Here is a 16,820-nt window from a genome sequence, read left to right on the forward strand (position 1 = left end):
CAGAAGTAACCCTGAATAGGACCTTACTAGCTACCATTTACCTCCCTAACTGGGAGAGAAGCAGCCCAAAGGAAATTTCCACAAAAGTGTATAGTCAGCCATGAACACCTTTTATTCTTCCCTTCCCAGTAGAGAGAGGAAAACCCTCTGTAATTCTCCATTTCAATTATCTCCTGCTGGGAGTAAAATGGGACAGGAAAAGCAGACCAGTAACAAATGCCTAGAACTAATTACCTCTAGCAAAACCCAGGAATTTCACCAAACAGAAAACAAAAGAGAAAATCAATAAAGCAAGATCTTGGGGCACCTGGGTGGCTCAGGTAGTGATCTCAGGGTCCTGGGATCCAGCCCCACCTCACCCCACTCAGGGGGAGTCTGCTTCTCCCCCTCCTTCTGTCCCTCCCCCTGCTCAGTGCTCTCTCTCTCAACTAAATAGATGAAATCTTTTTTTAAAATAAGGCAAAATCTTCTGAGTGTGCAAGAAGCAAGGGAGAAGGAGCTTGAGAGCCCCTGGTGAAGCCTCCATGAAGAGGTGAAGAAGGACTTGCCCTCCCTACCCTAGGAGTCAGTGTTGCATTCTTGTGGAGTTTATTCCCTGGTTTGGGAGACTGAGACAAAAACAAAAACAAACAAATAGAAACAGCAAAAGAGAATAGAGAAGCTCCAAGATGGTCTGCCTATCTCTCTCTCTCTCTTGCTTGAGAAATCCAGAACAACTAGTGTGGTAAACAGCTCTGGCTACTTTACCCCTCCTAAAGAAAGTCCTCAAAAGAAAACACTCTTCTAGGTAGCTCCTGAAGGACCAACAGGCCACAGATACTTTGAGAAAGAAGAAGCATGCTAATGAATACGTGTCCCACATCTTGCCCTGTACGCACACGGAAGCCATGACAGAGAGAAGGAAAGAAGGAAGCCAGTGAGCATGCGAACCAGCAAAACACAGATGAAGAAGCTATTGCGGAAGAAAACATAACTCCAGACAAAGATGAAAATCCCCTGTAACAGCTCTAAAGGAACTTCAAAAGAACATTAAAGATCTTGAAGTTAAGGTGATAAAATGGCATAATGATCTGAAATGTAAGCATGAAGGAGACACATTTTCAACCATTAGCAAAGTAAATCAATTAAGAACAGCAAAGACCAAGTTACTGAGACAGAAAAAAGGCTTGAGATGATCACAGTGAAAAAGAACACAGAAACTCTAAAACAATTTGAGAAAAAATGATATATATAGAAGAGAGAGGGAATAAATTGTTCTATGTGGGAACAGTTGGTGTCCCTGAAATTTAGAAGTCAACATACAGAAGAGAAAACTCCCTAAAATGAAGAGAAAACTGAACTAATGATCTAATGGGCAGACCATGTTCCAAAAATTCAATACAGAAATCTCCCGCAAGAACACATCTTTAACAAATTAATTTAATTAACATTAATAAATAAATTAAAGCATTAATATGTGTTAAAAAAAACTAGGCACAAATCAAGCTCATGACTTTATAGCTATGATTGCTCTGGGACAAAATTAAGAAGCAATGTCAAGACTGAGTCAATTAGGGGCGCCTGGGTGGCACAGCGGTTAAGCCTCTGCCTTCAGCTCAGGGCGTGATCCCGGAGTTCTGGGATCGAGCCCCACGTCAGGCTCTTCTGCTATGAGCCTGCTTCTTCCTCTCCCACTCCCCCTGCTTGTGTTCCCTCTCTCGCTGGCTGTCTCTCTCTCTGTCGAATAAATAAATAAAATCTTTAAAAAAAAAAAAAAGACTGAGTCAATTAAAATGTATTAGTAAGAGTGGTACCTATCACCACAATAATGTGGCATAGCAAGCCATCATCAATCTCATGGCTTAGAAAAATAATCAACTGTCTTTTGTTCATGGATATGAGAATCGACTACATTTAGTTTCTGGGTGAGGAGGGAAGTCAGGCTGTGAGTTGAATCCAGGTCATACTTTCCTTGAATCAGTTGCTCCCTAAAGCATGTTCCTCTTGGGGTAAAAGGCAGGAGCACAAGAGGCCATACCCCAACTGTACAAATATATTTCAACCCTCTGACTCATTTCTCCTAATATCCCATTGGCCAAAACAAATTCCATGGCCAAGTCCAATGTCAAGGGATAGTGACATAGACTCCCGTGGTGGTAGAAGATAGGAAGTGAACATTTCAGAATAATTACCTAATCCACCACATTAATAGTGAAGTTGGAAGATAGATAAGGCAAAAGTTGTCAAGATGGTTCAAGAATACCACCTCAATTTGGATCAGTACCACCGTAAATCCAGACCAGCTCTGCTCTCATTGGCTGTCATGACACCTCTGCCACTATATACTTCGAGAAATAATTATTTGTCATTCTGTTTGTTGCATGGAGCTTATTGTCAACACAAATCTCAAAAGAAAAAGTTGAAGGATCCTCCAACATCTCTCCAAGTTTATGTATTAAAAATCTGGTTAACTGCCTTCTGTGCGCATCTCGGTATCTTCTCTTTATGATGAGACCTGCTGAATTTATTATTTTACGTAATACGACTGACCTACAAAAGGTTACCATAATCAAGGCTTTGAGGAGGACAGTTGCTGTTGGTAATTGAAAATGAAAAAGGTACCAAATGTCCCAGACACTTTCTATTTTAGGATCTTTCATCTCCTGCTAGGAGCCCTGAAATGTACCTCTGGTTTGTGTTCCAAGCAGTAACAATCAAAGTGGGGGGAGGGCCAGGCAAACTGGAATAAACAAGCCGTAGAGGCAACTTCTGTCTTGATCAGATTCTGTTGTCTGTATGAAATGGACTCATTTCTCTGGGGCACTCAGTTGCATTGCCCAGGAGGGGCAATAATACCAGGTCCACACCACACACGTCAGAGTAACAAATGTCTGTCATTCCTCTCCCTCTTCCCAAATACATCACACACACACACACACACACACACACACACACACACTTGCACCACTCACTAAATACAGTCATATACTCATACCACATGCACATATCCTGTGTATGTATGATAGTAAATAAATTAATCACGTCTATCAAATATACCTTTAGTGTCTTTGGAAGTAGATCTGACAGGCAATGCCTCCCTCTGCTCCTGGAATGCAGTAATATACAGCTTTAATTTCTGTTTTGATCTCTCTGTGTCATGGGTCTCGAACCTGCCATTGAGTCTCGTGTTAATCTGTGTCGATATGGTGACATAACCTGAAATTTCTCAGATGAATGTTTTGTATTACAAAATAGTGAGGTTGAAAAGAGAAAACGTAAGGCAAGCATCTTAAATGTTCACTATTTTTTGATCTGCCTTTTGGGATTTGCTTTCTTCAACTTCTTCCTTCATCTCTCACCCAGTTCTTAAAAGTGTTTTGCATGTGCCTTCATTTCCATTGAGCACTGTTTAATTGACTAGCATCCTGCCTGTTAGATAAAAAGTTCCCCGTGATGCCACAGAGGTTCCTGCGTAGTAATATCACCAAAGGGTTATTATCATTGATAGTAATGACCTTGAAAGAGATTTCACGGAAGAATCAGCCACAGGTATCCTTAGATCCCTTTACAAACAGCAACCCTCTAGGGAAAGTCAGGGAAGTAATGTTTAGTGTCAGGTCAATTAATTTCCCTTTCAGGGTAATCATTTCTTATAAAAAGTAACAATACTGTTATGTGTTAATTAGTTCTGACGGTGTCTCCAAGTTAAACGAGGAGTTAGAACATTTTATAAGTTAGACAAGGAGTTAGAACATTCTGTAGTCATTTTAAAAGTGAAAAAGCCAAGGCTTCTAAATGCTGAGATTTGGCAAAAGTCATTCAAAAAACTTAAGTGACTAACAGGATATCCTCTTAAGAGATATTTGTGTCTTGCCCATTTCTATTGGGTTCCCTGTCTCTCTGTTATTTCGTATATTTATTTCCTTTTATTCAGTGCAGGAGTCAGTAATATATATCACAAATATATTCTTCCACAAATATATATTCAGATATTTTTTACTTTCTTAATGGTGTGTTTCCAGAGATTAAGGATGTTCGTTTTAGTGTTGTTTAGTTTAGATTATCAGTCTTTTCCCTGATGGTTATTGTTTTGTTTTTCCCGTGTAAGGACTTTTTGCCTAATGACGTGAGGGTCTTTTTCTAAGTTACTTTTCACACTTGGTTCTAAAATCTACCTGGAATTGGTTTTTGAGTATGGTGAAAACTACTCTTTCAGTGTAGGTCTACTGTTTTCATCCCTGAACAAATTCTGATTCTTTTTCCCTGAAATTTTTTTTTTCCAAATTCAAATTCGAAAGACACTTTTGTTTGGTATGAAATTTTGTACTGGTGATTTTTCATTTAGCACTTTGAAGATGCCATTGGATTATTTCTGTCTTCCATTATTTTTGCTGACAAGGCATCTGTAAGGCCTGTCGTTGCTATTTTGATGTTAATAGATCCTTATACACTAGATAATTTTATATTTTTTCTTTAACCTTGGTTTTCAGCACTTTTACAACGACTGGCCTGAGTGAGGTTTGCTTTGCTTTAATGCTGTTTGGAGATCAGAGCACTTTTAAAACTGGTTTGATAATTAAAATAGTAGTTTGATTAATTTAGGGAAATTGGCCATTATATCTTAAGTATTGCTTTTGCCACATTACACATAGGATAGACCCTATCTCACGTCTACTACCTCTTTTCTGTATTTTTCATCTGTACTTTATATTTTCTTCTAATCTAGCTTTCAGTTTACTAATCCCTCCTTTGGCTATGTCTATTGGCCGCCAAATTCACCTACTGAATTAATAACTTCAATTATAGCATATTTTCCAGTTCTGGAATTTACATCTTACATTTTAAGTAGTGTCTAGTTATCTGATAAACTTTTTTGCCATGGAAATTCTCCAAATTGGCATCTAATTCTTAAGCACATTAATCACTATTTTATTTTATTTTTTTAAGAGTGTAGAAAAGCAAACGTGTTCAAATCTTAAACACATCATAATTTTAAGCATCCACAAGTGTTTAAAAAGTGTTAGCTGCTATGAGCACGTACATCCATTTACTAGTTAAACATCATAACCTGTTTCTTTTCTAAACACGTGGGCAGGGGAACAGAGGACAGTTAACATGTTAAACACACTGACATGTTTACAATGTGTTGCAAGAAGGTGTTTAACTTTTTGTGCTCCAAAGCTAAACACTTTGGAATTAGAGGGTTGGCTAATCCCGCCTCCAGTTAGTATGGCTATCACCTAGCGGTCGCCTTGGCTCTGAGCAGATGCTCCTTTGGAAACACAGACAATCTAGTGACAACCTGGATTCCGCGAAGAGCAGTGCAAGGCTGCTTTACTGCAGGATCTTGGGTGCAGATGAAACGGATGTTTCGGAAAGCAAATTGGAAAAGGACTTCGTCCTGAATCTGTGAATTGCCGAACCCAGCCCATGCCGCAGTTCGCAGGACCCATTTCTTCTCTCAGGTGTTCGGTCTGTCCTGCTGGTGGGAGTTTTCGAGGCCTCAGACACAGGCTGGCTGGGGCCTTGGTCTCTGCTCCACAGTGGCCCAAACTTTCTTAGAGAATAAATAGAGCTCCAGAAGCTAAATTGGAAAGAGAGACAGAGGGAGGAAGAAGGAGGAGGAAAGAAAGGGTGAATATTTGTTTTGTATGGCTGCTTAGTAGATTACCACTCGGTGCCTGAAACAACATGAATTTATTATCTTACAGTTCTGGAGGTTAGAAAGTGCTTAAATGGGTCTCCTTGGGCTAAAATCGAGCATCAGTAGTGCTGTTAATCACTATTTTAAAATTGTGTCTATGATATCTAGATCTCTAACATGTCTCTATACATCGTCTTATTCTCTTGGTTTTCAGTGATTTGTTCTTGTTCTTCTGGAATGCCAGATAATTTTTTATTAAATGCTGGACACTGTGTGTGAATAATTGTAGAGATAGCTTGAGGCTCTGGGTGGTTTTATCTCATTTTGGAAAAGATTTCTTTTTCTTCTGTCAGGCCAGTAGGATTGAGCAGAGCACTGCCATATAATCAGGAATTGAACTGATTATAAGTTGGACTTAAGTTATTTTAAGAGCTGGTCTATATCAAGTTCATCCTTACCCCCAGAATATAACCCTTCGGGTGCCCCCACAGAAGACATGAGGTAATTTCCTTGGCACCTATTCCTTGGTTAACCCTGATCTCCAAGTTTTGCCCCTCCCCACCCCCCAGGCCTCATAAGACATCTGGAGGCTCTGTTCAACTTGTTGGCACATGTGGAATGTCAGCCTCACAATTTTGTACCTCCTCAAGCTTGTGCTGTATTGATGGCTCTCTATTGGGTGAAAATAGTTTCTTAAACAATCTCTCCATTGTTTCTGTTATTGGTAGGAGGGTTAGTCTGCATCGTGATAATTCACCTTAGACTGAAATCCCTTTCTCAGTGTAATTTCAATTTGCATTTCTTTCATTATGAGCAAAGTGAATCATCTTCCACATGACTACAGGCCATTTTTTTATTATGAACTGTCTGTTAAATTTCTTGCTCAACTTTCTACCCAGTTTTCGATCTTCTTAATCTCTTAGAAGATTATTAAAGATATTAACCATTTGTCTATGATAAAAGGTGTAAGTATTTTTCCTCAATTTATAATACTTTTCTTCTAAACATGTCTTATGGTATTTTTCCATCCAAAAGTTTATTATGTTTATATAAAATCAAATATTCCATTTTTTCTTTATTCTATTTTGAAGCATAATTAACCAAGATTTCCTGCTCCAAGGCTTAGAGAAATCCATCAACGATTTCTTCTGTAATTGCGCCTAGAGGAATGTGTTGATGAGAAATTGAAAACGGTTCGCTTTCTAGAACTGGTGGAGTGAGAAAGGATATGGTATTGTTTTAGGTCCATTTGGAAGGTTTAAGTTTTCCCAGCCTCATCCTCAGGAGCTAATGAAAACAACTTATGGGCACAGTGACTTTCACATCGAAGGCTTGAGATCTGTCAGTCATTTCCTTTCTTCTGTTATCCTTTTCCTGATTTCTCTCATCTACCTTCATTTCATCGATGTTACTGCTATATTGACATCTCACAAATACACACACGCCTATTCACAGTTCACTTCCTCAGGACTGGATGCAAAAGCTTGTTTGTCATCTTGACTTATATGGCCCTGAACTTCAGATTTCAAATCTAAAATGGCTTTCTTCACCTTCCCCCACTCCACTTGTTTTATACGTCTTCAAGTACTGACCTTCCTACCGTCCATCCACCAGGATTCGGAGATTGGTCATCTTTGAATCATACTTCATGATTGTCAGCTTCAGTAAATCATTACCAAGAGGGCAAGTTCTATCTTTGAAGATACCTTCCTTTGAAGAGATTGTAAACTGGATCTTTACCATCCCTGCTTGAACCTCACCACAGGCACACCAAATATAACATACTCTGAGCTCAATAAGTACTCATGTAATGAAAATGCACTCAAACTTCTGCTTTAAAAAATATAGAAATAATACAAGTTTTGAAATGATGGATTTCCAGACCTTTATCTGTATCTATATTTCTAAATGCCCTTGGTCTTCAAGTTGTGAAAACGTAATGCATATTTAACTAAGATGGAAGATATTATTGTCCTTTAGGCTATCCAGAAAATTCCTCACAATAAGAAAAAACAATCCACTTCCTACTACATTTAAGCATGTTGTATCGCGTCAGCCACAGCCAATGGACGACGCGTCCTCTGAAGCTATGCAAAATAGGGATTAATCACAACAGAAATTAACTAAAGACTTGATTCTCAGCAAGTCAAAATGGCAGCATCTGAGCACATCTCCTGGGAAAGCATCTAAGCCATTCATTTTGGGTTGAAACAAAAAAACCTCACTGCCAGGAAAATGAATCTTTCAGCTTTCAGGCATGACTAAGGCAAAACAGGTTTTCTTTTTTCCCTTTTCTCTCCAAAGGTTAAGCTGCGTAAACTTACACACACACACACACACACACACACACACACACACACTTCCCTAAATTTAAATTGTAGATTCTTCTGATTAAACCAAGTTTCCCTGCATTCATGCTACCAGATTTTTTATTTGAGAAATTGTGTATGTATGTATGCGATTATCTCACAAATTAAAGAGAATTGAGATGACAGCACTAAAGAATCGAGGCGACTCAACCCACGGTTTCCTCCCTTAACCTTTTCTGCAAAAGAAGTTGAATCCCAGGAGTATTTTTAAATTTAAGAGGGCAACGGAGAACAATTGGCAGTCAGGCTGTTCTAATTCTCTATTAATCAAGGACTATCTTCTTTCTTTCAGCTCAAGGCGAGGACACACCTAGAGTTCCTGTGCAAAGCGAAGGCTCTGGCAACACAGAAAACTCTCCAAGTACTGATGGTAAAGTTCTGAGCTGTTTGAGCTCATGCAAACTACAAACCTGACACATTTTCTGTGTGTAATCTAGGATTAAAGGAGCTATCTATTCTATGAAGCAACGTATTCAATTAGAACAAGGTAAAGTTCAAAAACCATGTTCTACCAGGAACTAATAAAATTGGCAGCCTTTAAAAAAAAAAAAAAACACGATGCTAGCTGTTTTAGAACACTATCTCAGGTTAATCACACCTCGTAATACAGAGGCCATAGTGGGTAATTCCAAGGGTAACCTGGACTGAAGTCCAGCTGGTGAACTTGATGGGCATATCACTTACTTCGACAAAAAGTACTTACCTAAAGTTATCCCTGCTCTGTAGGGACTCAGGGAAACATTCAGGAGAGCCCCAGCTTGAGTTTGGGCTAAGGTCATCTTGGACCTTCATCACTTTACCTCACTCTATCACTTCAGATGGCTTGGCCAAAAACATAGTGGGTCTTTAAAAGCACCTTAGAAATCAGTTTACAAAAGTCTGTCTTTATTCACATCTCATTTTGAAGGCATCTGAATACTCTGAGTCTGAGAAATATTAATATACCCTTGCCCCTGTATAATGATGGAGGGAATGCTTTGAAATATAACTTGCATTAAAAAAAACAATTATTTGGGAATATATGATTTGATAACTATTTGATTCTACTGGCCCCCAGAGCTCAGGAGAACCAGAATTGGTTGGTGATAAAACATTCGTATATACCTTGTTATTTGGTTCATTTTAGCAAAAAAAAAAAAAAAAAAAAAAGCAAATTCTTTGAGTTGATAATGACCTTGGGAAAAATTCAACGGGTAGATGTTACTTGGTGAATTTATTTGGTGGTTTTAAATAGAGTTTTTTATAGTAGGTATTCCACCCTACTATAAGCTTTGCATCATCTGAATTTCCTCCTTTAATCATAAGCCCTTCCATACAAACCGATTTTTTTTTCACTCAAGGGCATGCATTACTTAGGAGAAAAATGTTTTTCAACCTCAGATCCATTTAAGTTAGTCATGCTCAGTTGAATGAAACCTGCTACAGCCTGGTTGTGACATTACAGACATGGTTCTTAACTAGTTCTTTGCAAAACATGTTCTGAAAAATAACAGGCCCATATGATGCTCATTGAATAAAAGGGAAATAAACATGGGAAATACTAAGATTTAGTCCTCACTTTGAGATTCTTCATGCATGTTATAGGCTTTCAGAAGTCTCAGCCATAAGGAAATTTGTCAACATGGTTTACCATTGCTTTTCCCAAACTTATTTGATCATGGGATGCTTTTTATATTAACATTTATTAATAGGTTTTGGAACCAGTGACCCTTGGGTTGGAGGAAGAAACAGAGAAGGGACGCTCTCCTATATTTTATTCTGCATGCTCCCTCATTGAGATGGGCAACCTTACAGTAATTTTATAGACCAGGCTGGAAAGTTCATGCATTATTCTCCTTATATAGGTAGCATTGGTGCATCTGGCCAGTTTATACCGGAGGTTTAGAAAAAGCTCACACATCATTAGAAACCCAGGATAGTTTGCAGGTGGAATGGAAACCTGCTTTTAAAATCTTCCTCCTTGAGAAAGAGTTGGGTGGTAGGCCCTTCAATGTCATTCCCTCTTTCAAGCCTCTTTGGAGTGTGAAAACCAGCATCTGCCACTATTTTACTTTAATCGAATTTTCCTCTTTGAGAAAAAGAGCTTTGGATCATTGATTTTGTGCAAATAAATGAGAATACCCCACCAAGAACAAACAGAGGTTGCTTATTCAGGTATGATAGCCAGGGTGTCAGCCGTTATCACTTGTGTTGGTGGGCTCAGAGGCAGGCACAGAAGCGGGAAACCTTTATAGTTAAGAAAAGACTTCAAGCATCCTCTGACTGGAGGTGTTTGGCATGGGGAAGCGGGATTTGGGCCAACTGGGTGACTGGTTCAGGAACATATTTGGCCTTCCCTGTTGGGTCCTGCGTTGGAATCACGGGGCAAACTAGAGTGAAGCCGGCAGTCACTGCCGGAGTCCTGACCATCCTAAGCTGATTGCTGCAGAGGCTGTGGTTGGGTTGCCCAGGCTGCTGCTGCAGGGCTTTTTCATCCGTTACATTGTTACATGTGGTCTGGCCCTTGTTCCATTGGTATATTGTCTCTCTGTTTATAATATGGGCTTTGATGCTTTAAAAATATCCATCTAATTGAACCTACTGACCTTTGAAAATTTCCAGAGTGACTGCTCTGCCTGCTCTGGAATACTTCTGGACAATGGCATTAATTATGCAGTCTGTTTTATGCAAATGCTCGCATAGAACAATACGCACAGTTAAAGTAAAAGCGGGGTTTGATCATTGCTGTGTGAGCCCTTAGATGTTTAGCTTTCTGTTGCAGAGCATCCATTGCTGCTGCACCCTTGGCAAGTTTAAAGAGTCCGTTTTGAAATTCAGACTTGAAAACCTAGCAAACCAAACAGGCCTACTGACATTGCCATTTCAGAGAGAGCTGCCTACCTCTCCACATGGCAATGATCTGTTTTGCTTTGCCTTCTTTTTATTTTCTTAGACATCTATTAAGGCCTTTGGATTTACCTCCAGGATGGTAATAAATACACCCAAAATGTCAACCCAAAAATCTAGTATAACATGACGACTCAGCTTCTACAGTTCGGTAAGAGGCAGTTCTACCCTCCCTGGTCCCTGCTGGTAAAAATCTACAAGAATCACTCCCTAAATCTTGAATGAATGAAAAGGATCTGAAAAGAGGTATAAGATAGGAGATCAGGAATGTAACAACTCACAGGCTATTTTAATGTGTTCAAGAGATTTGGATTTCATAAAGATTTAACCTTTTTTGTTTTCTTTTCTGGTTACAGTTGAAATGAATAGTCAGGTTGACAGTGTAAATGACCCAACAGAGAGTCAGCAAGAAGATTAACTAGTAGGTAAGTTGCCCCTGTAGTGGGATTTTCAATTGATTACACCAGCCATGGGAAGTGTTTGTAAATGGCATATTGGATTTCCCTCAGTTCTGCCGAGTCCCACAGTGTGGCTCGGGCTAAACTTTAAAAATCCTTGTACCAAATGACACAGTGGAAGGAGCCAAGATAACCCCAAGAAGCCTACCATCCTTTGAGGGGGGGAAAGATAAGCCACAGCGTATTCAAATGTGCAGTTCCCTGGTTTTCTGAGTTTTGACAACAGGAAAAAAATGTTTCCATCCACTAACCTCCTGGCCTCCTGGAGGGATCAAATTATTTCAGCAACCCCAAGCTGATTCCGAAGCATCGCTTTTCCAGAAGCTACCTGCTGAGTTGCTTAGTATACCTGTTTTTAAGCATAGCACTAAATCTCTACCCTGGAGAGTATGGAAAGGCACTCGAGTGTGTTTCGGCAGAAAGAAGCCTGACTTGTGTCCTTTGCTGTCACACCACGACCTGTAGACCTGTGTGTCTGTACAGGATTTGTTGAGTTGAACGAGCCTCAGGGAACTCCCTCAAAAAATCATAGTCTGGGTCAGATCACATTGAAGAGTTTTTCTAAACCAACATTCTAAATCTCTCAGCAGAGACTGAAATTTATCTAAAATGATAAGCGTCTATAACCCCTTTCCGTATCTTGAGGGCTGGTGAGAAGCATGAGCGGGGAGAAGTCAAGCTCGCTATTCTGATTCCCAGCTGAAAATACTAACTGGGAAAAATCCTCTGGGATAGATGAGTTGTGGGTCATCCAGTGTAAAACACAGTTGTGGTAGCACCACTGCTCTCAGCACCTTCCCACACTCCCTTACATCTTCTTGGTAGGTCTCTGCACTCACCCAGAAGGTCATGTTGCACCAGACTCTTGAGCTCCAGCATCACAGCAGACCAAAGTTTGAGCATGTATGAAAGTAGGCACCTGTCCTTCCCATCATGGTCTTGAACATCATTTAAAACTAAATATCATAGCATTTGTGTAGCAAGCGTATAGCATAGGACTGCTAAAAAAATAAAACTCATACAAATATAGTCTTACAAACATTTCTTCTTCTTTTTTTTTAACCTTGTTCATGTATTTAAAATTATCCTGCTAAGCTGCAGAAATGGTATGGTAGAGAAGTTTCCATTAAAAAGTAATGAAGTGAGACTAAACCTGAACAATTTAAATGCAAGTTCCTGGGTGTTGCCTTACCTTTTGCCCTTTTGTTGCCAACAAACTATAGACTTCTTGTCTAGAATTTTTCTTATAGACACTATGATTTTCCTGTGTGATCAATATCTAAATAAAGTACCCGGATAAATGTTTTCCTTGGTTGATATCAAAATATTTTCCTTGACCATAAACATGAATCGATACCTTTACCCAAATGAATAAGTTGTCAAAACTTCAAGTTCAAGATTAGTTTGAGGAAACTCAATCCCAGGAAGGAGTGACTTGCACAGGGTCCCTTGGGTGATCAATGGAAGTTCAAACACTCCAGGACAAAATTAGTTGATGACACCATACTGCTCCCTAAACAATAGTGAGTTGCTAAACACAGTTGTCACAGAACATTATGACCCACGGAACTTGAGGGACTCCCACAGAAATATTTACAGAGCTGAATTTGTAGAGGTTATGTGATAGTTCAAAAGGAAGAAGGAACCTTTAGTTCTATGCATCACGCCCTCAAGGAAATTAAAGGAATACAGTGAAATCAAATTAGAATTACAGAGTTCCAAGATACAATGCGAGAATATTTAGTGTTGTATAATTTGTAATTGTAAAAAATCGGGACTATCGTAAATGACAATAGGGGAATGACTCAATGAATCAACAGAACACTCTGCAAACGTAAAAATAATTTTTCAACAGGTATTTGAGGTCATGTAAAGGTAGTTATAGAATCTGAATCTTTGGTTCTAGAGAAACATGGCAGTCCAAGTGTGGCAGTTACCAAGGTACACTTTAAGAGGCTTTGTAACTTCCATTTTTAGACTCTCAGAATGCCTGCCTTTGGAATCCGACCATCCACTAAGAAGCTCAAGCTGTACTATAGAATGAGGAAGGCCCCATGGAGAGATTCTGGAAACCGAGAGGCCATTTTGGATGCTCTGGCTCCAGTGGATACCACCTGGAGCGGTTAAATTGCCCAGCTGAGCCCAAGCCTATAGAATCATGAAAAATAATAAACCATTTTGGTTTTAGCCACTAAGTTTTGGGGTGGTTTGTGATGTAGCAACAGGTAACTGAAAAGGTGGGGTAATACAGAACATCTCCCAGTACAAATGTTAAGAAATGAGAGGTAAATTATAATAAAAAAAATTTAAATACACTGCTCAACTGACATGAAAGCAAAGGTGCCAGAAATAAAGAGGAATTTGAAAACCAAAGCAATAGTGTGGTGAGCTACAGATGCAGTGGCCCTAAGGGCTGCAGATGGGTCGTTGATGCAGAGATAGGCCCTATGGCTTGTTCCTTCATTCTAATGCCCACCTGGGACTTGGGGCCACTCAAGGGGAGATGTTAGAACTCATACCTTTACAGAGATAAATCTGGGATTTCCAGCTCAAGAAAGTTAATAAGGAGACTCCTGTTGCCCGGAGTGCTGTGTGGGGAAGGAAAAAGGCTCCCGTGACAAGTGGAAAACACAAATGCACCATGAATTCGATACGCAAACTTATGTCACCCAAAGTCAGACAGCAATACATGGACTGTATATTTAATGGTTAATTATAGACCAGTATTATTCCTGCTATAGATAACAAATGGAAATGTGAACCTATCACTTGGAATTCCCACAGGAGAAAAACAAGTTCTCTGAGTATGAATTCACAATTTTAAGACTTACAGAACACACAAGGTATTGATCCACCGTAAGCGAGATTCGGTGGGTGAAATGACAGGGTGATTAGCACCATGAAAACTTGAGGGAGTAGAAAATTCTGAAGATCTTATAGAATAAGTACATTTAAATGACAAAAAAAGATAAAAAGCAGATATAAAACTGTAAGAAAGGGCAACACTATGAAAAATTAAGAACAATTTGAAAAAAGCCAATAAACATGTAGTGATATGAACGACACATGAGGAGACATGAGGGCTGGGAGAAGAACGGCCATCGTGTTTGTCTGCAGTACGCATTCTAAAAGGAGACAGTAGGTAGTATTTGAAAGATAACGGCTGAGGATTTATCAGAAACTGATAGAAGTCATGAGTTTTTAGTTAAAAGAAGAGTAAGTCACAAGAAGGACATGTTTAAAATAAACCCAACACAGGCATTGCAGAACACTAGAGGCAATGAGAAAAAAAATAAAACAATTAGAGGGTAAGAAGAGTCAACCTCAAAACAAATAAGTACGGCGTGGACAGCAGGCTTCCCAACATCGAGAATTTCGTTCAGAAGATAGTGGAATAATAATGAGTCTTCAAAACATGAATAGAAGCAAATGTCAGTATAGAGTACTATACTAGTTTCACTATCATTTAAGAAGATAATAACGGCCGTTTTTCAGGGAAAAAAGATAAGTTTGCTCCTCACATACCCTTTCTTTAAAAGCTACTAAAGGATGCGCGACAGTAAGAAGAAAACTGAACCCAGAGGAAAGCATAAGGTGCAGGAAGCAAGTGTAAGCCAAGGAAAACGGTAAACACAAAAGCAAATCAAAAAATATATATTGATTATAAATTTATAAAAATAATTAGTGGGTGCTAAAAACAGGGTAAAACAAAATTACTACTTATGTGCTTTTTATAATACACAAATACATACTTTCTATTAATATGTGTATTTGTGAATATATATTCGTGTAAAAATATAAACACATGCAAGTTGATTCACACTGATATCAGGGTTTGGTAATCTCTGGGAAGGAAAGAGAAATAGTTTTAACTTATCTGTAAATTAAATTATCTGTAAATACTTTAATTTACTGTAGTTTTTTTATTTTTGAAAAGTAAAATAAAGATCACAAGGAAATTTGAAAAATATTAGCACATATTAAATCTGCAAAGGGAATATATTCTAGGTATATTATACTGTGTGTAAGTTTCTTTATGTGAGCAATTTTCATTTTTAAAATTAAAATTTATAGTTGTGTATCTATGTATAAAAGATTTAGAAAAATACTATCAGGAAATACTCCCTAATATTAACTGCAGAAGTTATCATCAATGGGGGGATTATGTAGGATTTTTTTCTTCTCACCTACTTTCGTCTATTTTAAATGCTGTCTGCAGCAAGCATGCTACTGCTTTTATAAACACATACACACCTCAAAGAGTACTTTTTTAAAGATTCAAAGGAACACCAGATAGAAAATTAACTCAGAGATCGTCTGCTCCAGTTCTTTTGTATAGACACGTAGTAATTTATGGTGATAGAAATCGGATCAATTGCTGGTTCCAGCAGAAGCGAACTTTTGAGGTAATGGCAGTGTTTTGTATCTCGATAGTGGTGTGGGTTAAATGAATGCCTTTGTTCGTACTGACTGACGTATGCTTAAGGGCTGTGCATTCCCTTCCATGTGGATGATACCTCATCTTCTAAAATCTATAAAAATAAAGACTATCTAAGGCACAGTATCTTCTCAGAGTTCTCTCACAAGCGGGGAACCCTGCAGAGACTTAATAAGACCTCAGAGGGGTGGGATAGCCATCAATGACTTTTGCAAATCAGCATTATGTAAATTGTTATCACTGTTCCTGTGTCGAGCCCTGGAAACTAGAGTGTATGAATGGACCCTAGAAGGGAGGACTCATCAATTCAAGATTAGGTTTTTCAAAGAAGACTCTGAAGAGTCGAGTTAATCGCCCCCATCAGCGGAAGCAAGTCGTCAGCGTGGCATACGTTTCTTAGCACTGATTTATGTGCTCTTTAAAGATACCCCGTGCCAGCAATTACAGCTCCAATAGCCAGAGCTCTTTGATAGTCAAAGAAGATATTCCTAGGCTTGTTTGAGGGGTACGAAACATTTAAATGACTGTGTTAAAAAGATATTCCTTGCTAAAGCTATGAAATCTATGATCTTTCATCTAACAAATGGTTTCTCCTTGTCTTTGGCAGGGGCACAAGATGAAGCAAAGGAACAAAGAAATGGAAGTCAATCACTGTCTTGGCATTGCAGGCCTCTCCTGGCCCTGGGGGGGGGGGGGGTGGGTGTAGGAAGACAGTAGCGCAAGCTATGGAGGACGGGGGTGTTGGGAGGGGGCAAGTCCCAAGGAAGGACAGGGAATCCTTTGCTCTAATTTCTTCAGCTGCATTGTGTTCTGTTTACCTGCAGAAAAAGAAAGAAAAAAAAAAAAGTTTCCTTGAACTTGGTGAGGGGGCCCACGTTAATGCATCTTTCAGGCACTGTCCCTGTAATTTCTGTTTTTTTCTCTCACGACTTTTCCCAGGGTCACAGTGGCACGGTGTAACACTCACATGTGTATCCTGGCCCCTGTCTGCTTTCTTGATTATTTCACAAAGCTGGTCGATACAGTGGTTTCTTCAAAGAGAGACG

General features: G+C 39.1%; 1 protein-coding gene across 2 annotated transcripts in view; it reads left to right on the forward strand.

The window, feature by feature from the left end:
* The window catches only part of MACROD2 (mono-ADP ribosylhydrolase 2), a 1,878,458-nt gene extending 1,861,992 nt beyond the window's left edge, over positions 1–16,466 (forward strand). For both annotated transcript variants that reach the window (XM_087853758.1, XM_045805705.2), the window contains exons 17-19: positions 8,285–8,362; positions 11,235–11,303; positions 16,382–16,466. In XM_087853758.1, the coding sequence (XP_087709884.1) occupies positions 8,285–8,362; positions 11,235–11,296 (140 nt within the window). In that variant the 3' untranslated portion in view covers positions 11,297–11,303; positions 16,382–16,466. The remainder of the gene's footprint in view (positions 1–8,284; positions 8,363–11,234; positions 11,304–16,381) is intronic.
* The last annotated feature ends 354 nt before the right edge of the window (positions 16,467–16,820 follow it).

This window comes from Ursus americanus, chromosome 22 (genome assembly GCF_024610735.1).
Source record: "Ursus americanus isolate L20-20 chromosome 22, mUrsAme1.1.p, whole genome shotgun sequence".
Classification (NCBI taxonomy): domain Eukaryota; kingdom Metazoa; phylum Chordata; class Mammalia; order Carnivora; family Ursidae; genus Ursus; species Ursus americanus.